At 40.9% G+C, this 22337-nt stretch overlaps 2 protein-coding genes across 4 annotated transcripts in view; both read left to right on the top strand.

Moving 5' to 3' along the window:
• The window catches only part of LOC120946211 (fibronectin type III domain-containing protein 7-like), a 63716-nt gene extending 48312 nt beyond the window's left edge, over positions 1 to 15404 (top strand). The window contains exons 10-11 of the mRNA XM_040361032.1: positions 9026 to 9283; positions 15121 to 15404. Of these exons, the coding sequence (XP_040216966.1) occupies positions 9026 to 9283; positions 15121 to 15404 (542 nt within the window). The remainder of the gene's footprint in view (positions 1 to 9025; positions 9284 to 15120) is intronic.
• A 2319-nt stretch (positions 15405 to 17723) lies between these two features.
• LOC120945574 overlaps positions 17724 to 22337 on the top strand; it is a 144905-nt gene continuing 140291 nt past the window's right edge. For all 3 annotated transcript variants that reach the window (XM_040359843.1, XM_040359842.1, XM_040359841.1), the window contains exon 1: positions 17724 to 17970. In XM_040359843.1, coding sequence (XP_040215777.1) covers positions 17778 to 17970 — 193 coding nt within the window. In that variant the 5' untranslated portion in view covers positions 17724 to 17777. The remainder of the gene's footprint in view (positions 17971 to 22337) is intronic.

Below are 22337 nucleotides of genomic sequence, written 5' to 3'. Positions count from 1 at the left end.
AAGTCCAGATCTAAATCCAATGGAGAATCTGTTGGAAGACTTGAAAATAGCTGTTCACAGACGCTCTCCATCCAATCTTACAGAGCTTGAGCTATTTTACAAAGAAGAATACACAAAAATGTCACTCTCTAGATGTGCAAAGCTGGTAGAGACATACCCAAAAAGACTTTCAGCTGTAATTGCATCAAAAGGTGGTTCTATAAAGTATTGACTCAGGGGGACTGAAAACAAATGCACACCACACTTTCGCATATTTATTTGTAAAAAAAAATAAAAAATTCAATCCACTTCACAATTATGTGCCACTTTGTGTTGGTCTATCACATAAAATTCCAATAAAATACATTTACGTTTTTGGTTGTAACATGACAAAATGTGGAAAACTTCAAGGGGTGTGAATACTTTTTCAAGACACTGTATAAAAAGGGAATGGAAAAGACATAAAACTCTGGGTATAACATTCATTTTAAGGATTGTGTTTCTGCCACACCAGGTGTATGTATTTTTATTCCAATACTGGAGGTAATTTGTGAAGAAGGGGGCGGGAGAGTAGCCTTAAAGATCTTATAAATCATGGGGGTGATTTTGGTGGCTAGATAAGTAATATGGGTAGTAGCTTAATGAAAGAGCAAGTTAAGGGTGAGATTCTAGTAGTCGCAAGGGTGATAATGAGAGCTTCTGATTTGTGGAGAATGATTTTAAAATTTGGCAGCTCACCACATTGTTTTAATTCCCCAAGGAGACTTGGAAGGGTGGTCTTTTGGGAAGTTACAAATAATAGAAGATTACTCTTTTTGTTATCTGACTTCCAGTGGAAGGCCCATCATGTTCACATTTTGGGATACATGGGAAAAAGTTTTTAGAGGACAGATATCAATTGTCAAAAGCACCTCACCCCAATGAATACTGAGAAGAAAAAAAGGGCAAAAATTGGGTACCACAAGGACCCAGGGGCTATTGAAATGGTGCAGATAGAGATTCACACAATCAGAATTTTTTATAAAAATAGAAAATAATTTATTATAAACAATTATATGACATAAATATATTATTCTTGATTATATACATCTTGTGATGTCAAGACGAAACATTGTTTAGGTCAGCTCTACATGTTTCACTCTTTGAGTTTCCTCAGGAGCTTTAGACAGACAATGCTAGATAACAGAAAACAAGAAAAGCATATAATTAAATGACAGCAAAGAAATTTTTACATGTCAAAAACATACCGGTAGATATACACGTTGTAGTCGATAATATAAACAAGGAAAAAGCAATTGGTCGTGTAACATGGATTTTGGCAGAAAATGCATACTCAGGGGTCTCAATCATAGATAAACAGGGGCACTCTAATAAATTTCAAAAAGGACTTACCAAGATAAAAATAGAAATCAGCATGAAAAAACAATAGATCACGCAGGAATAGCTGATGCTTCAAACAGAACCTGAAGATACCTCGAGAGAACCACAGCAGAATACTAAGCCCTCAAAGGGTGAAAATCTGAAAAATAAATGACACATATGTATGCACGTGTGTCCAAATATCTCTCTATGTTGATGCAACAAAGAAGTAATAATCCAGAAGGAGGTAGTTTTGTAAGGATACCTGTCTGGTTTAGACACGGGAAGCTTATATTGGATAGAACCAATCCGAAATATTCCACAATTGTGAGCTAGATTGAAGAAGGGCATTAGCATAGCCAGTTGATCTGGTATTCGTCACAGTGGACAATAGCTATATAGTAAAAGAAATGTATATATGTAAATAATGTATAAGAAAAATAGATGTATGCCACAAAGAATCATACATCAAAAAGATTTTTGTTTCTGAATAGCAGAGAATCAATAAACAAGTCAAACCGACTTGTGATTAGATACCTGATTGGGAAAGGTCCAAGGGGAAGAATGCTAGCCACCTGGATCGCTGAGAGGGATATGACCACTCCTCACACGGCATGTGTCTGGTCTGACAGCTAGAACGCTCTAACACGGCGCTGGGCTTTAAATTCGCCACCTCGGCGGTGACTGACCAATCAGACCGCCGCAGATGTGGACACGTGACCAAGGCGTCAGTGCAAAGCAGACTCCCAGCTGATACACTCAGCTGTTCCTGGTGTAGCGAATCGCGGGGCGGCACAGGCGGGGCCACATTGCGATGGACCCGATAGGCGGCCTCAACACGATCCGCGCCATCTTGGATGCTGGAAAAGTTGCCAGTATAAAATTTACTGGAAAACAGATGGATAGAAAGCGCGTAGGATAGAGGAAGCGCTAAAAAAAAACAAAAAAAAAACTGGAAGGCATGCACTGACAGATTAGGTCAAAAAAGGAAAGGGACCTGCAGGGAGAAATAGAAAGGGGATTGATTAACCCTATTAACCCTTACAGGTCCCTACGTGTCCATATGGTTCTCCTAGAGCAGTGGTTCTCAACCTTTCTAGTGCCGTGACCCCCTTAAAACAATTTTCCAAGTTGTAGGGACCCCTAACAGTAAAATTATTTTCATAGCGTGCGTTGTCAGCGCCCAAGGCAAGAAAAGTAATTTGCGCCCCTAACCCATGGAAATTTAGCACTCCCTGAGTCCCCTCCACTCGTACAGTTTTAAAACCTCATATGGTAAATTTTAGGATGTACCACTCTTTCTCTTTGTTCTGCTTTCTCTCCCTTTTATCTCTCGCTATCCTAACGTCGTGTTTTTTCCCCCCATCCCTCTCTAGCAGTCTTTCTTGTTTTTTCTCTTTCTTCCTCCCCTTCTTTTCCTCTCCCTTCCATGTATTCTCTATTTTTATTCCTTCTCTTGGTGGGGGAGGGGGGGATGGGATGAGTAGCAGTGCTGGGGGGAGTTCCAATCAGCCAACTTAGGTGCTTTTGATCAAGGTCATCTGCTGATCTGAGAACTGCAGTGGGTACTTTTAATGGCAACTATAATCACATGTAGTGTTACCCAGTGTGTCTCCGACTTTGTGGTGTCTCGTAGCAGTGACACCTATGCTGAAATCAGGATATAGTGTCTCCTACAGCTCCTCCCACCTCACAATCCTCACCAGTCAGCAGACCTCTAGTCTCTGCCCCCCAGCCATGCCATGAACTGAATGGGTGGCTTTGAAGAGGCCGAGTGGGCGGCCTTGTGCTCCTGTAACAGCCTAGCTGGGTGGCCACCGGCTCCAGAGACAGCCCTGCTGGGCAGCCACAGAAAAGCTGGCAGAGTGGTGCGGACTTCAGGAACAGCCCAGGATTTGGTGACCCCTGGCAAATCAGCATTTGACCCCCAAGGGGGTCCCGACCCCCAGGTTGAGAACCACTGTCCTAGAGGGATACGGGACCGGAAGCAGAATAACAGCACTCCTGGATATCATTGATATTCAGCAAAAAAACATTGCCAAAAACAATACTGAAAGAAAAAGACCCATAATGGTCTGTATATACTGCGGTACTGTTGATTTTACATGTTCATATAGAAAAATATATGAATATACTGAGGCACCCTGTATTGATGAGATCCATGAATAGGCAAACACTGCATACATATTTTCTTAAAGAGAAAATTGAAAAGCATACAAGCATGATTACAAAAATATTCATGTAAGAATATACAGTAATTATACAGTCGAAAAATCCTAACAAAGGTTTCTAGAATAAGAAAAAGAAAAAAGGGGATACATCAGGTGAATAGATGAGCTATAAATATAGAAAACAAATAGTTGTGGAAAAATGAAAAGCAGTGTAAAAAATAATAACAAAAAGTGATAGATACTGAGTAGTAAATAATGAAAAAATTGAAAAATGAAGGAAAATAGGGGAAATAAATATAACAAAATTATACAGAGTAAAAATATATAATGAAAAAGACCTTATAAAAAAGGTTTGAAGCTTAAAGCTTCATTGAGCCCCGGAGCAGTTAAGGCGGACAACGAGTATATCCACTTAGCCTCTCTCTGGAGTAATATCTTGTCATAATCACCCCCTCTCTCACCAGGGGTGATGTATTCCAGAGCCGAAAATTTCATTTTATGACTGTTAAATTGATGGTGAATGCCTGAATGGCGACTAATGGGAGTTTCCATTTTTTTCTTTGAAATAAGGGAAATGTGATCCCTTATTCTATGAAAAAATGGGCGCTTGGTTTTTCCTACGTAAAAAGCTCCACATTCACATTGCATTAGATATACTACACCTATAGATTGGCATGTCACAGAGAAGGTAGGTTTTAACAAACGTCCATTTGGTAGCCTCACGATGCTGGAAGCATGAATGTAGCAACAAAAGGGACATTTGTGACAAGGTCTGGATCCTCTAGGTCCACAGGGACGTATATTCCCAACGGAATAATGGCTGCGGACCAAACGGTCCCGCAGCGATCTTGATTTTTTAAAAGTGATCTGTGGACGATCCTGTATATGTTTAGACACAGCATCATCACTGAGCAAAAGGCACCAGTACTTTTGAAGAATAGCGCGCACCTTTTGGTGATGACCAGAGAAGCGCGTAATTACCCGTAAGCCAGGGTCAGTTTTAGATGTTTTTTGATCATGAAGCAAAGAACTTCGTTTGTTCTGTTTTGCTCTTAAATAGGCTTTTTTTAGGCCCGTTTTACTGTAGCTTCTTTCTTGAAATCTGATTTGCAGTATCTTTGCTTCATGTTCAAAATTAGAATCTGTGCTACAGTTGCGACGTAGTCGCAAATATTGTCCATAAGGGATATTGGAGATCAAAGATTTCGGATGTGAACTGGATGCATGCAAAAGTGAATTGCCTGCCGAGGGTTTGCGGAATAAAGATGTCTCAATCATTCCTGCATCGTCAATTGAAATTTGAATGTCCAGAAAGGTTATAGATAATTGATTTTGGGATACATGCTTCAAGAAGAGCTTCAACATAAATATATAAATGAGGGGTGAAAGAGGGCATTCCTGTCTTGTACCATTGGTCAGGGAAAAATTAGGGGAGATAACTTTGTTGGCTGTAACTGTGACAGCGGGAGTCAAACAGATTGCCTAATGCTATTTATACATGTGGTCCCCTGTTCCAATATCACGGAGAATGGCCTTCAGAAAGTGCCAGTCTATTCTGTTTAATGTTTTTCAGCATCGATAGAGAGCACAGGTGCATGGGGATCTTCTGAGCATGGGGAAGATGGATTTCATTAAGAACTCTTGTGGTATTGTCTTTAGCTTCTCTGGCTGGCATAAAGCGTATCTGAGCCAAATAATGGTTATAAGAGGGGAATCAGCTGCATGAAGAGGTTTATGAAGAGTTGGTTGATAGTTCACACATAGGTTGGGTTCATTGCCTTCTGTTAGGATCACAAATATATGCAACAGTAAAGTTTTGTCAGGGAATTTGTAGCAATCGGGAATTGAGTTATAGGCTGCTACAAATCTAGGGGCCAAGACAGGTACATAGGCTTTGTTATAATTACTTGCAAAACCATCTGGGCCAGGCACCTTACTTGATTTTAGTGATTTCATCACAACAGGAAACTCAACAGTGGCATGTTTAGAGATTTTGTGGTGGCTGAGGGAAAAGGGGGAAGCCCAAGGAGGCTAGGTAGTCTTGGATTATTTTAAATTACATTTTTGAAGTGAAGGTGTTAGTATGTTGGGTTAAATGTTATAGAGATGTGTAAAAATCTTTAAAGAGTGTGGCTATATCTGCAATGGACTGTAGTTGTTTCCTGACACTATATCTAATGAATGGTAAGCTGCAGTACGGTATATTGTATTTTGGGTTTTGGGTTTATTCCTGAGTTGTGAATAAAATAGCTGGGCAGAGTATGTAGATGTATCAAAGAGGGGGCTTAGGGCAAGGCTAAGACCTTTGCCCTCAATTAGGATGCCCTTAGAGAGGGATTGAGATTAGGCCTCTTTAGGTAGATACATCGAGGCCATAGTGATCCTCTGACCATTCTAATCATTCTTAAGTCTCAAAAAAATGTAATTGACGTAAATTATGTGAATGCAGCTTTCATCCCACCATTCTGGACAACATGATACTTCCCCACCTCAATTAAGAGTGTGGGTTAGTGCTGTGAAAATCAATGGGGAAGTAAAAATTGGAGAATCTGGGAGCCTTATCAGTTTTCGAGATGGGTCTTCTGTATAAAGGCTTCTTGTGTCCTAAGGCACCAAAGTTAATTCAATACAATAGTGTACTATTTAGGGATATTGAGACCATTAGTGCAGAGAGATATGAACATAGACGTAGTCATAGTGGAAACAACAGAATGTCTAGCAAAAAAACGGAGCAGTCGTTAAAAAGCGGTATGTGAGCACTGGAGGGGGACTGTGTGGACATCCCAGCATTAAAGTAGTGGAAAGATAAGGTTGGGGGGGAAAAAGTCTGGAGTGGAGGGATAGGAGGGCAGTAGAATGGCAGGTATAAAGTAAAAAGAAGAGAGTGCAGGAAAGGAAATTAACATTTTTGTTTTACTGTTATTTGCCTATTCAAAATATTCTGCACATAGCCCTATTGAATGTGTGATTCTTTAAATAAGAATCCAACTCAATAGCATGGACAGCAATGTGTCACCTAGCACATCACCAAAATAGTAATATGAATCTTTTTTTTTTTGTTAAAATTTGAATTAGGTTTCATACCCATACATTACCACACAGGGACTTGTTTTACAATGTATTCCTAGATCTTCGCTCTTTTTGAATAGAAAATTAAAGAAAAAAAACCACTCTGGGTATGCTCATGTCAGTTTACAACTGTTTCATGGTGGTTCTTTTGATGATTTGCTTTAAGATTGGCAGATGGCTCCCCACCCGCAGCCTTCATGGATCCACAGTATCTTACAGTTACCATTAAAGTTCCAATCCTGCCCCTTTATTGACAGCCTGATTCAGAACCCATATTGGAATAGGGCTGTTTAAAGTTTGTTATACAGTAAAACCTTGGATTGAGAGTAACTTGGTTTAGAGCGTTTTGCAAGACAAGCGATGTCTTGATACAAGAGTAACATCATGTCACAACTGAGTATAAAAGAGAAGAGAGGTGCCTCTAAGTGTAGCAATATGGTTACATTTAAAGGGGTTGTAAAGGCAAAAATATTTTCCTCTTAAATTAAAGTCTGACAGTAGCTGATAAAGTAAAAAGTAATGTTTTGCATTATAACTAGTTTGATACCTGTTGAAATCGAGCCGTTTTATTCACCTCCGTCACTCAATCAGAATCATTATTCTCACTGACTTCCTGGTTTGCGGTGCGCATTCATTCTTGCTACATCACGGCCTAATGGGAACTACAGTTCCCAGTAGGCTTAGCCTCCATGCCTGTGAGGGATAAGAGAGCATCTTCACGCAGGGCTGTAGTCATAGGGAGGGGGTGAGCACATTCTGCTTTCCACCATGCAAAACAGCTCAGATGCTGGTGGAAAGCAAGAAGAGGAGAAACAGGAAATGGCATTTTCAAACCTGGATTACTGTATTTTGGAGGTCAAAAGGAAAAACGAGTTAAGTGATATTTAAATGCTCTTGCTTACAGCAATCAATTGATCTAATAAAAAAACGATCCTTTAGTGATCCTTTAATGAAGGTACAACATTTAGCAAATCGCATGGTTGATGATTAAAAGAGGCGCATCTAAGTATTCAGACATCTGGGGTAAAGATGTCCTCATAGACCATTCTATGCACCGCCATCAACTCCATCTCTTCCACAATGAGCTCCACAAGCGATTCAAGGCATCTAAGTTCAGTCTTGAGACTGAACCTTTCACTATCCTTCTGTTGCTTTACAGCTAAACACATTGGTTTATAGAGGAAGTAAACCCTGATGAGTTTTACTACCTCTTTATTTCCCTGCAAAGGTAAAGCATAATGGGCTATTATAAATCACACAGTAGCCCATTGTGTGTCACTTAACTGAAACCAAAGCCTGCAATGTCACCGCTGTCCGCACTAGCAGTGAGCGTCTATCTTCACCCTTCTTCCTTCTAGGGCCGTAAACTCTGGCTCTGTGACTGGCCAGAGACACGTGAGTGCAAGAGCCGCCAGTCACATCATGACCCCCTTTAGAAACGGCGCGCTCGTCATTTCTTTTTTTTAATTAAAACTTGTTTATTGATAAATTGCTCATATGATACATACAATTACTGCAGTAAGTAAAGAAGAACAGTGCATACAGACTATATAATTTCAGTAATCTATAACATCCCCTCCCTAACCCAAAACACCAACCAGCACTTGTGACCCATTATAATATAGCAGTATTAGACATTTCTTCAACCAACGAATAAACCACAGTCTAGTGCATAACCTAAACTTTAACAAGCAGTCTCTACAGAAGGAGCCTGTCTATTACCAGTTGTGGTGGGGCAAGAAGCTTAGTCCCCGTTCCTCTCCTAGACATGGCAGCGCCGCTATATACCCAGCCAGGTGTAGCAGGTCAGCCGTGGCAGCTAATGCAGGCAGTCCCGGGTCAGTGCAGCACAGGATGGCGGAGGATTAAGCAGGATTTTCCACGGAGCTAGCTCAGACACATCCTACTGCATGTCCTGCGTAGCCACGCCCACGTTCGTCATTTCTAAAGTGCGACGTTGTCTACTAATGTCTTTACTATTGTAAATAGTTTAGGAGATATTTCCAGAACCTACAGGTAAGCCTTAATCTAGGCTTACCTGTAGGTTAACTTGGTTTTGCAATGTTGTTCATATTATAATACTAAATTAATCTATATTATTATTATACAGGATTTATACAGCGCCAACAGTTTGCGCGGTGCATCACAATATAAAAGGGAGACAATACAGTTATAATACAATAAAATACAAAAAGAATAAAGGGGGCCATGCTCAGAAAAGCTTCCAATCTAATAGCTATATCAGCATCATCTAATCATACATTGGGCCTTGTTGAAACAATAAAAAAACAAAAACAAAGGGGGTTACTTATTAACTGTACTGTACAATGAACATTTCTGTGACTGCTGCTCTTATTGGGTAATAATGTTAATAATGGCTAAACAAAATCAAGTCTAATTGTAGACTAACAGTGCAACCTGTAATATTTAATTATTTTTGTCTACAGTTCCATGTATCCCAAAGAACATTGGAGCAAACTTAAATTGTGACCAGAACACAATACATGTCACATGGTCAGAAGACAATGGAAACGTGACTTTTAAAGCCACAGCAAAGAGTGACTCCAGCTTTTATAATTGCACCAGCCAGGAAAGATATTGTGAAATTACTAATGTAGCCTGTGGACAACTTTACACAGTTTCTGTTGATGCAGAAAAAGGGCAGTGCCTGGCGTCCTCCAATGAAACGGCATCACTCTATTCAGGTACAGTTACTTTGCAAATATCTTTTTTCTTTGTTTTAACATTTTTATGATAATATTACATCTACTTTTGTGTTCTGGGGCATTTATTTTATGTGTTTTAAGTTTAAATGTCCAACATTGGTAAAGGTGTTTGAAAAAAGGGGCAAAGAGAATGGTGATTACTGCTGTGCCAAAACAACTCAATCAGAATAATTATTAAAAAAAAATTTTTTATTACATAGTATTTTAAACAAGTATTACATACATAAATTCATATAAAGATTAAACATGCAAGAAAGGAGCACATAGGGTTTACTATTGGCCGAGATGATATTGGTGGGTCAGGTCTTCCCTACATGTTTATCCAAGACATTGGCTTCTTCAGAGGAATATAAAACATGACGAAAGTAATTATAACTCTACAAATGGGAAAATAGAAAACACAACATCAGATATGTATAAGTAATATACAAAAATGATATACTATAAACATGGTGCGCAATACTGGATAGTTGGGGTGATAGGGTACTGAGGGTCTAATCCCCCTCCCCCACCACATAGTGGGAGTCAACACCCCATTATCCCAAAACTGTCCCCCAATCTACCCTGACGCCCCCAAGGGGCAGGGTCAACACAGATATACGTCCCAAGGATGGCAAGCCAACACTACCGCAGTGTCGCTGCAGAGGGCAGAAAGGAGACGAGTAAAAACTAGAAAAAGAAAAAATATTAAATGGAGACAAGTAACTCTCAGGCCCCGTACACACGAGAGGATATCCGCCGGACCGTTTCCAGCGGATAAATCCTCTGGCGGATTTGGATCTGATGGCTGTACACACCATCAGATCGAAATCCGCGCGGAATACATCCGCGGTGACGTGTCGCGCCGTCGCCGCGACGATGACGGGGCGACGTGCGCGACGCTGGAAGGTAAATACTTCCACGCATGCGTCAAATCATTACGACGCATGCGAGGGAGGGGAGCGGACGGACTGATCCGGTGAGTCTGTACAGACGACCGGATCAGTCCGCTGGACTGGATTCCAGCGGATAGATTTCTTAGCATGCTAAGAAATTTTTATCCGCTGGGAATCCGTCGGCTGGATTTTTATCCGCCGGGAAATGTCCGCTCGGACGTACACACGACCGGATCTATCTGCTGGAACTGATCCGCGGATCAATCCCAGCGGATAGATCCGGTCACCTGTACAAGGCCTCATAGAGCCCATGTCTGTAGCAAAAGTAGGGCTAACATAGCATACCAAAATGAAGTAAGAATACATTTGAAAAAGGGGCGCTGGGATAGCCAGAAATATCTAGTCAATCCATGAAAGGCACTTAGATTGAAACTATTTTTTTTAAAGGTACATTTTTATTTTGAAATTTTTGTACATACAAAACAGACAATACAACAAACACACATCCTAGGCGAACATCGCCCGGTACATCATTTTACAAAACTTTGGTAGCTGGTTAGATTGAAACTATGGAATAACTGAATAAAAATTTTAAAGAGATATTAGTAGAAAGTAAATTAACGCAAACTAACTTGCAGAGTAAGGGTGTCAGATAGATGGTGGCTATTGGCTTACCAAAATAGGTGTAATACAATCCTGGGCTTCAAATTACACTGCACCCTGCACCTCTGGACCCCTTTACATTATACAACACCATGTACCTCTGGACCCTATTACTTTACACAGCCCCCCACAGACACCCCCCCCCCCCACACAAAACCACATATTTTAATTAAAATAATGCACAAAGTGCAGGGGTCAGAAATGCAAAATATACAAAATGCAGGGGTTAGAAATGAATAATGTACAAAGTGCAGGGGTCAGGAGTGCCTAAAGCATACAATGCAAAACTATCTACTAGTCTTTAAAATCTCAGTGCTTTCAGACAGATAATTTTGCCCCTTTTAAGGCCTCTTTAACAAGGGTAGGGGTAACAAGTTAGGGGGTGGTAAAACAGGCAGCCAAGCTGTGGCTTTACTGCCCCCTCACCGCTTACCATAAGTCTAAAATACAGCTGGAGGAGGCTGTTCACATGCTGCGACTGTGTTGGTTTGTGCCATGACCATGTCAAATTTAACACGATATGTCAAGTTGAAAAGCGTCATCACCTGCCAGACTTGGCCATACGGGTCAATGGCGCCACGGTGAAAAAAACTGGCAGTGGCAGGATCATCTCTTGAACGCCTCACAGTGGCTTCTCACTCTAAGAGCCCATTCACACCTAGGCATTTTGTCGCCTGTAGTGTGACGCCCGATGCCGCCCCGACACGCCAGAGGGATGATGTAACATTGCCCTCTATGGAGATGATTCACATCTCCACGCCGAACGCCGAACGCCTGCCGCCTGTCGCCTGAAAAAAAGTCCCGGACCTTTTTTTCAGGCGTCTTTCGGCGTTCGGCATAGGAGATGTGAACCATCTCCATAGAGGGGGTGAAGACTGCATTCACAATCGCGGCGTTTTGTCGCCGCGAATCGCGGGACAAAACGCCGCGATTTAGTACGCCGAGGTGTGAATGCAGCCTTAAAAGCAAATCTGCTGATGATTGCTTTTTAGAGCATTGGCTTGAGTGAACCTTGCCTAATAAGAGTCATTGTAATGTCACCCATATTCCTGTCCTTTTAACATGGTGACAATCAGATGACATCTATGCTGCACAGGTGTCAGGTCATTTTCACCCTGTTAAAAGAACAAGAATATGGGTGGCATTACAATGACTGCTATTAACCACTTAGGCCCCGTACACACGAGAGGATTTATCCGCGGATACGGTCCACCGGACCGTTTCCGCGGATAAATCCTCTCGAGGATTTGCGAGGATTTTGATCCGATGGAGTGTACTCACCATCGGATCGAAATCCGCGCCGAAATCCCATCGCGATGACGTGTCGGCCGTCGCCGCGATGATGACGCGGTGACGTGCGCGACGCTGTCATATAAGGAATTCCACGCATGCGTCGAATCATTACGACGCATGCGGGGGATTCATTCGGACGGATTGATCCGGTGAGTCTGTACAGACCGTTGGGATGGATTCAAGCGGATAGATTTGAAAGCATGTCTTCAAATTTGTATCCGCTGGAAATCCATCCCAGGGGATAAAAATCCACGGAAACAGATCCGCTGGATTGTACACACCAGGGGATCTATCCGCTGGAGCCGGTCCGCGGATCAATTTCAGCGGATGGATCCTCTCGTGTGTACGGGGCCTTAAGGACCACCTCCTGCAGATATACGTCGGCAGAATGGCACGGCTGGGCACAAGCACGTACCTGTACGTCCTCTTTAAGTTCCCACCCGGTCCGAAGCTCCGTGACCGCGGGACCCGTGGACCCGATCGCTGCCGGAGTCCTGCGATCGGTCCCCGGAGCTGAAGAACGGGGAGAGCTGTGTGTAAACACAGCTTCCCCGTTGTTCACAGTGGCAGCTTCATTGATCGTGTGTTCCCTAATATAGGGAAACACAATCAATGACGTCACACCTCCAGCCCCGCCCCCCTACAGTTAGAAAAAACATATGACGTCACACGTAACCCCTACAGTGCCCCCTAGTGGTTAACTCCCAAACTGCAATTGTCATTTTCACAGTAAACAATGCATTTTTATAGCATTTTTTGCTGTGAAAATGACAATGGTCCCAAAAATGTGTCAAAATTGTCCAATGTGTCCGCCATAATGTCGCAGTCATGAAAAAAAATCGCTGATCGCCGCCATAAGTAGTAAAAAAAAAAAAATTATAAAAATGCAATAAAACTATCTCCTATTTTGTAAACGCTATAAATTTTGCGCAAACCAATCGATAAACGCTTATTGCGATTTTTTTTACCAAAAATAGGTCGAATAATACGTATCGGCCTAAACTGAGGAAAAATGTTTTTTATATCTTTTTGGGGGATATTTATTATAGCAAAAGTAAAAAATATTGCATTTTTTTCAAAATTGTCGCTATATTTTTGTTTATAGCGCAAAAAATAAAAACCGCAGAGGTGATCAAATACCACCAAAATAAAGCTCTATTTGTGGGAAAAAAAGGATGCCAATTTTGTTTGGGAGCCACATCGCACGTCCGCGCAATTGTCAGTTAAAGTGACGCAGTGCCAAATCGCAAAAACTGGCCAGGTCCTTTAGCTGCATAAAGACCTGGGTCTTAAGTGGTTAAGGAGACACAGTGCAGAGCAAGACATTGTAAAAACAGCAATGGAAACGATCAGCTGCCAGGAGCACATAGGCAATAAGTGTAATGCCTTGTACACACGATCAGGCTTTTGTCTGGCCAAAAGCACATCAGAATTCCGACGGAATTCCATCTGAGTAAAATAGAACATGTTCTATATTTAAACTCTGATGGAATTCATCGGAATTTCCGATGGGGCATACACACGGTTGGAATTTCCTATGGAAAAAGTCTGTCTGACTTTTACCATCGAAAATTCTGATCGTGTGTACAGGGTTTAAGGGTTTCTAAAGGGGAAACCAAGGGTATAATAAGGGTTTCTATTATTAAAACAAGATCAAGAACATAGGGACATAACCTCAAACTGGACGAAAGTTCTAAACGAATCTTAGAAAAACATTTTTTACTGAAAGGCTTGGAATAGACTCCCAGCAGCGGCAGTGAGTCAATCAATAGTACGTGGCTTCAAACATGCTTGGGATAAACATAGATCTCTATCATACGCTATACAAAAAAGTTGATGAAAAAAAAATACAAAACAGGTAAAAATAAAAACGTTGATGGGCCACTTGGTAATTTTTCTGCCATCACTTTTCTTTGTTTCTATGTTTAGGTGACTAGGCTTTTACCCTCTCCTTTTTAAGAAATCATTGGGTACTTTTTTGGGGTACTTTTTTTAAGTGCATTCATCCATTTTGCTGCTCTTTGGCTGCCCCCGCTGTTTCCCCTGATGCCTTGTACATACGATCGGAATTTCCATCGGGATAAACTCTGACAGATTTTTCAGATGGAATTCTGTATAAGCTGTTTTGCATACACACTGTCACACCAAATTCCGACCGTCAAGAACGCGGTGACGTACAACACTACGACGAGCCGAGAAAAATTAAGTTCAATGCTTCCGAGCATGCGTCGACTTGATTCTGAGCATGCATGTTTTTTTTCTCCGTCGGAGTTCCATACAGACGAACGGAATTTCCGATAGAAATTTTTTCCATCTGAAAAAAAGAAAACATGTTTTCTTTCTAAGTCCGTCGGAATTTCTGCAGGAAAAACTCAGATGGGGCACACACACGTCGGAACATCCGATGAAAAAATTCTGGCAGACTTTTTTCATCGGAAATTCCGATCGTGTGTACGAGGGCATTACATTCACCCTTTTATTAAGTTCCATTTACTCTCTTCAGGATCAAAAATAATCAGGGTGGGAAAAAAAGAGAAATAAGTAAGAGAGAAAGGAAATAAAGGAATTAAAATAGTTTTTTTTTTGTATTCATTGTTATGGGTGTATTTTAAAAGTATTTGCTGTTTGTATAATCAAATTACTGTATTTATCAGCATATAACACGCACAGGCGTATAACACGCACCCTAACTTTAAGAGGGAAGTTTCAGGAAAAAAATTTTCAGGGTAAAAAAGTGAGTGTTATACGCCAATAAATACAGTACCTAATTTCAAACCCAAGTAATCATGTGTGTACAACTGTTCTATAAAATATATACAGAAGTCACCATAAGCAAGTTTTATTTAGTTTTTTTACCACTTTTTTTTATAGTAATGTAGTTATAATTATCATGACTTTTGTTGGTGTTCAGAATACAAATTTGGTTGAGTTGTCAGTACATATCATTCTCAGTAGGTATTCACAATTTTCTTTATATACTTTTAGTTCCTTGCAAGCCAACAGACATATCAGCCCAAAGTGTCTGTGCTAATGACAGCACAGTGATATCATGGACAAAAAGTTTAGGAGTTGGCACAGAAATGTACATAGCTGCAATGCAGACACAGGATGGACAGAATTTGATGTGTCATTCCACAACAAACCAATGTGTTCTTGGAGGTATCAAATGTGGAAAAATCTACAATGCATCGGTGATAGCTGTGAGCAGTGATTGTCAGAGTTCCTCCAGTGAATTATATGTGGATCCTGGTAAGTTTGTCAAAGACTGAATCAACATGTAATATAAAGCATTTTAAATATTAACACTTGCAGTTATGTACAGTATATGTCAAGTATCTTAGAAAGCTAAAAAAATGTGTCAGGAATATACTCAGTGATCATCCTAGGCTGATGTATATAGGATGCCATGTGTTTCATAGCAATTGATTTACCAAAGGCAAATAGCCTATTCACTTTGCTAGGGAATTATACCCAGAGCTTAGAGCAGGGGTGCCCAACTTTTTGAGGAGTAAGGGCCACTTAAGCGACTTGGTAACCGGTCGCAGGTCACAATGAGCGGAGCGGGTGGACAGGATGTCTGTGGACACATACACAGCTCACTATACTCTTTTTTTTTTTTTTTTAGCAGATCAGATTGGAGGTAAGACACAAGTTGGTTTACATCTGCCACTCCTTGGAGGTGCTTGGAGGGTCGAATTGCGTCAGACTGACCCTGTGAAAAGGGCCCAAGGCTGCTTTCACACTGATGCGCTGCAGTTTTTCCCACACTGCGGATGCAACGCAGTGTACCTTTGACTTTCCTGCACTTTGCAAAAGACTTCTATTATATACTGTAGGTGTGGTGCACTTTCAGAAAGCTCACCAAACTCGCAAGTAATAGAAGTCTATGGCTCAGTGCAGGTAACTTGCAGGTAAACTGCTCTCCATCTGTGGATCAGTTTGAAAGCAGCCCAGTAACCACTGCAGAAGAGATATGCCCAAATATACACTGTGATTTTAGTAATAAATTTACCTTTATTAACAGTATTCTATTCTATTCTGATCCATCCCAGAGCAGGAGGTCGTATGTCACATCAGAGGGCTCTGCAGGCCACACGTGGCCCTCGGGCCACTGGTTGAATACCCCTGGCTTAGAGAATGATGTGAAGTTCTGCTGACTCCCATCATCCAATCATGTGCAAGCCAAAATTCTTTTTTTTTCCTTGCACATGATTGGGTATTCTTTGCAAAGTGAAATTTCACCACATTCACTAGGCTCTTGGAAAGTGCAACTTCCCTTCTACAGTGAATGCATGAGAATGCTGAATAGCTGAATTGCTGAAACTAACTGCATGAATAGCTTAAATCCGTAAGAAAAAGTTGAAGAAGTGAGAATAGTTTGAAAAGTAGGAATGGATTTAAAACTAGACAAAAATACCTACGTTTTTATGTATAAATTGTGTATGACAAGTAGATCTTGTGGGCGTGAGAGCAAATTATAGAGAAGGAACTAAGATAATTGTTTTAAGGCTCTGTGCTGTAGCTATGACATCATCCACTCTAAGCTGCCCAATACACATTCTGTTTAATCGCTAACATTTTCTAAAATGGTCACTAAACTTAAACAGCTTTTTCACAGAAACTGTAAAAGATATCAAACTGAAAAGATATAACCGGATAGCTGAATATTTTGTGAACGTTTTAAAGTTTGTTTGGCGTCAGTAGGTGAAAGTATGAATGAGCTGAAACTTTTGGGAGCGGAAGAAGATTTTAAAGATTTGAAGCATGCTCTCATTCACTTCAATGTTAAAAAGGTGTTAAAAAGGTTAATAGTTTAAAAAGTATAAATAGTAGAAAAAAAGTCTTATCATCAGCTGAAAGAGCTGAACATTTTAAAAGTTGAATGATTTTAATAGCTGAAAGTATGCAGAAGTTACGCAGAGCCAAAAACGTATGGAATAAGAATATTAAAAAGATGAATAACAATACTGGGAATGATTGGAGAGCATTCCCACTAATTATCAATCACTCCTCCCCGCTCCCCTGGATCCGTACAGTCGTTGGCCTTCCTCTCACAGCTATTAGCTTTCTCTGCCATTAATATTTTTATTTTTGAGTGTCATATGAAGAAACACATCCATGGCATCCCTTTAGATGGTCATGATCAAGCATCCAGTACAACTAAAGTGTGTACCACACAGTGGCCAGCAGGTAGAAGCATTCACATCTAAAAGGATTCCAGGGATGTGTTCTTTCATATAATAGTTTTGAAAAAAGATCCTAGGCAGATTGCTTTCATGTTTACAGCAGCCTGCTATGCCCTCCCACCAAACTCAGAGCAAAGAGCAAAAGAGACACCCAGTAAGAATGTTACTGGATCTCGAAACATCTTGGTATTTTGGAAAAAAAAAATTACTTCATCAAACGTTTTTAATTACATGTTGATCAGGGGAGACAGGAGAAATGATTACATGCATACAACATACTTCAGATTTAACATGTACATACACATTCCCTGATATAACAGTTATTATTCATTTTAATCTTGTTTTGATCTCTAATAATTGAGTTGGTTGTCTTTTATCTTATCTTTGGTTCCAGTGCCCTGCTCTCCTGTTGACGTACAGTCCCAAGTAAGTCCCGACCTTGTGGTTGCATCATGGATGGACATGACTGGAGCTCTAAATTATATGAGTAATGTGACAGGAAGCAATGGAGAGATATATGTATGTCAGACGTCAAACACAAGCTGTGCCTTGGAAGATCTCCAATGTGGTCATCAGTATAACATGGTGATTTCAGGAATTGGTCAATACTGCAACAGTAATGTCAGTGATACACACACCTTCCATACAGGTGGGAATAGAACATTCTAATACATTAATACATAATGAAGTAAATTTAAAGCAAAATTAGATAAAAAATATTTCTTTCCTATGACTTTAGTGACCTAACTTACCTGTAATGAAGTATGTGTCACGTTGTGCAGGCTACAGGATCCTGTGGAAATATTCTGTGCAGTGTGCTCAGTCCTCTCCCTGGTGCTGAAATGGAGCTGTGGTGGTGAATAGGTTCAGGTCTCCAGACTGAACGCAATAGAAAAAGCTCCTCCTCCGCATATACTCCTATTCAAGCCATTCTACGAAGGGGGTAAACACATCAACGATCCCCCGGTATAATGAAAGGATGCTTCTGCATCATCAATGGGTATGGGGAATCACCTTAAAGAGACACAATATTGGTCAGTTATCCCACACTCCTTTATGGCTCAATGGCCATATGCCAGAATTGCGCATCATCCCAGACCCTACTATTTGGGCCTCATATGGTGTGATCTACCTGCACCAAGTCATGACTACTTCTGGGCCTAAAACGTTTCAGTCACTTAAAGACACATTTTCTCTTCCAAACCATCTACTGTTTAGATATTTACAGCTTCGCCATGTGCTACAGACCCAGTTTATGAATCTTGCCCCCTCACTAGACACTCCCCCGTCCTGAATATTATTTTGGGCACGGAGCCTTCTAAGCTCATATCCACTCTTTACTCTACTATTAGACTTCCATGTATCATGGCATTGACTCAAAAGGCTAAAACCACATGGGAGCAGGATGTTCTTGAGGCTGTTAAAACAGCATCTCCTAAAATATCGGATGGGTTAACACAACTATATATTGTACTCAGAGCTTACCTGACACAACAAAGGTTAGCTCGTTTTCAACATACACATAATCCCCGGCACATTCTATCATCTGATATGGAACTGTCCCAATATGCAAACATACTGGCTTCAGGTTGTCCACTTCCTACACAATAAAATGGGGTGTCATATAGTCCTGGACCTGAAACTGTGTCTGCTGTGCTTATTCCTGGATGCAGAGGTAGACAAATTCCTGGTCACATTTATGTATGAGACTCTCTTTTTTGGCACGGAAGGTTGTGGCCCAGACTTGGATGCAGGCATTACCCCCCCCCCCCCTTCTTCCACCCACACACAATTCAGATATGGAAAAAGGATGTCAATGATACTCTTCCATTTAAGAAACTGATACAGTATATACCCATAGAGGGTGTATTACAGAGTGTGGGATAGGTGGTTGGTAGCAGGGTTGTCAACCGCCAGTAAATCTACTGACAATTTGTAAAAAGCTGCAATTTTTTTACAACTGCCAGTAAATATAAGGGGCTGATCATTTCATGCTGTGTTGACTTTTTAAGTGTAAATAAAGTAAATTAATTTGTTATAGGCATTGTCAGTGTTTCCATATCTTGTTTAAACTGTTCTAATATTCATTGTGTTAGTTTTCAATAGGAGTTCTGTAATTTCTCAGGTTGCCAATAAAAAATGTGCTCCGCCAGTAAATTTTCCATGTTTTGTCAGTAAAAATTGCTGTGGGAGGTTGACAACCCTGGGTTGGGAGATGGTGAGGCCTGTACTTACTGAAATATGTGCATATGCTGACTACATCACCCCCCCAGGGAAGTATCATTAGGCAACAGTTTCACATCCCCATTTTTATGGAAGGTTATGTTCTGGTACCCAGGAGCCAAAAAAAATGTTACCATAGAAATGTGTTGTTTTCCCTACCTGAATTGATTGGATCGATGGGACTGTGACGAATGTGGAGAAAGGGAGTAGCCGCTCCAGGTGGGAACCCAAATAAAGATCCACCGTAGCAGATAACTCAGGTGCAGGCAATGCACTCAGCAAGGCAGGAACAAAAAGTGTTTCTGGACAGCCGCACTCTGAACAAATTGTAACCTTTATTAAAAGAAGGACAGCACTACAAGACTACAAGTCACAGCAAAAATAAAACCTGGACTGACGCGTTTCGCACTGGAACTAGTGCTTAGTCATATGACTAAGCACTAGTTCCAGTGTGAAACGCGTCAGTGCCAGGTTTTATTTTCATTTTTGCTGTGACTTGTAGTGCTGTCCTTCTTTTAATAATACAATTTGTTCAGAGTGCGGCTGTCCAGAAACACTTGTGTTTCTGTATCTAAACTTGTTGTAATATGTGCATTTCCTCTCAATGAAGTTTGTTTTTCCAATAAAAAAAAGCGGTAACCCCAAGCCACACTTGGGATTGCATTGCAGTATCCTGGGAAAGTTACTTACTGTAACGGCTCTGGTGAACGGAGTGAACCACAACTGCGGATAGCAAGGATTTATGTGAGATTTCAGTATTGGGCCCCAGGTATCACTCCACACAAACAGGAGTTTGGGGGTTCTCTACATCATCTCTCTCCCACATAAAGAAAGGCATTGAGCTACTAAAGATGGATGCATTACAACATGCGACCAGAGCTTAGCGTTTAAAATTATAATATACACTTTATGGATTCCAATACACCTCTATATGCAAGTGATTATCAGTAGGGGACCCCAGGCGTCACTCCAAGCAAACAGGAGTTTGTGGGTTCTCTACATCATATCACTTAACATATAGAGATGTATTAGGCCACTAAGGGAGTTGGTATGAAATACCAGCAACCCTTAGCATAGAAAGGTTAGAGCGAACATGTTCAGCAAGTGAGGGCAAGGCCCATAAACAATTTACACTTATGTCAAGCACGTAGTAAATAGAAGTTGTTAAGACAACTAATAGTTGCATATGACAGGCAATATATCTCATAGTAAATAGAAGTTGTTAAAACAACTAAAAGTTGCATATGACAGGCAATATAGCTCCTAGTAAATAGGAGTTGTAGAGACAACTAATAATTGCATATGAGAGGCAATATAGTTCAGGTAATTTGTGAGTAGATGTCCCTTTAAGATATTCCTTAGCAAACAGTCATAGGCACAACAGTCTATCCCAAGTAGCATGTTAATAGCCACAAGCCATAATAAATATCAGCAATTGTTTTAGGTGGAAATTATGCAGAAGATGTTTCTATAGAACTACAAGTGACACAATTGCTACTTATCAGTTTGCAGGGCTTCAGTGTAGCAAGTAGGGATTCCGTAGAGTAGGGTGTCAGCAAGGAAGGTCTTGAAGATTGTCCCCGGCAATGGCAATCTGGATTAGCTTCAATCAGGCAGGCATCCAGGGTTAATGATTGTTGGTACCTGTAGTTCGTTGTAGCCTTAATAGTGGGATGCCTCCAGGTCCAGGGAAAGATGGTAGCCTAGCCGGCTACGGCCGACAATAATAGAACAATGCTTGTAGTTCAATTGAATGCCTTTATAGGCAAGTAACAGGTGCAGTGCATCAGCACTGAATCCAGCGCAGCCGGCGGTGAGGCGCACTTCCGCTTTCCAAGCTGGAACGCACATGGCGCCAGGCGATGACGTCATCGCGCGGGCGCTGTATGCGTTCCAGCATGGAACGCACTACGGCGCCAAGGAGTGCCTGTTACACTTACCTTGTCACCAGGATCTTGCAATGTCCCCATGCTGTGTCCGTGGGCTGTGTACTCCACTCGATCTATGAATGTGCTGGGCTCCATTCCCTGTGACCAAATTCAAAAAGTGCAAAAAACAAAACACATACAGTACACTGTAATCTTACAGATTACATTACTGTATCAAATTATTTCACATCCCTTTTGTCCCTAGTGTTTTGTCTAGTGCCCTGCGTGTAGTTTTATATTATATATACTGTTCTTTCTGCCTGGAAACTTGAGATTGTCTATGGCAACCAAAAAGTGTCCCTTTATGTCAAAAGTGGATTTAGAGCGTGAAAACAGTGATAGTGAATTAGAATCACTTGCAGAATTGAGCGATAGCGATTTGTGGAGAAATTCGTCATCAGACACTAAGCCTAGGTTCACACTGCTGCGAATTCAAAATCGCGGTAAAATGCGCGATTTTACTGCGATTTCGCGGCTGCGATTTTGCCGTGATTTTGCCGCGATTTTGGCCGCAATTTAATGTAAATCGCGGCCCGAAATCGCAAAAAGTAGTACAGGAACTACTTTTTGAAATCGCAGATGCGGTGTCGCACTGATTAGGACAGTGCCATTGCCGACAATTGCCGCCGATTTGAGATGCGATTTGACATGTCAAATCGCATCTCAATTTGTTCCAAATCGTACCCAGTGTGAACCAGGGCTTAAGGTAATAACAGCTACAATTCTGCAGCTGAACAGATTTTAGTGTTTTTGATTTGATTACAATATTGAATACATTTTATTATTATTATATTATTGTTTGTTATATATATTTACAGTTATTCATTATATTATAGGGCCAGGACACCCTTTAGTGGTTGCAATG

Source organism: Rana temporaria, chromosome 7, assembly GCF_905171775.1.
Source record: "Rana temporaria chromosome 7, aRanTem1.1, whole genome shotgun sequence".
Taxonomy (NCBI): Eukaryota; Metazoa; Chordata; class Amphibia; order Anura; family Ranidae; genus Rana; species Rana temporaria.
The sequence above is the reverse complement of the archived record's forward strand: the minus strand, read 5'-3'. Positions and strand labels throughout refer to the sequence as shown.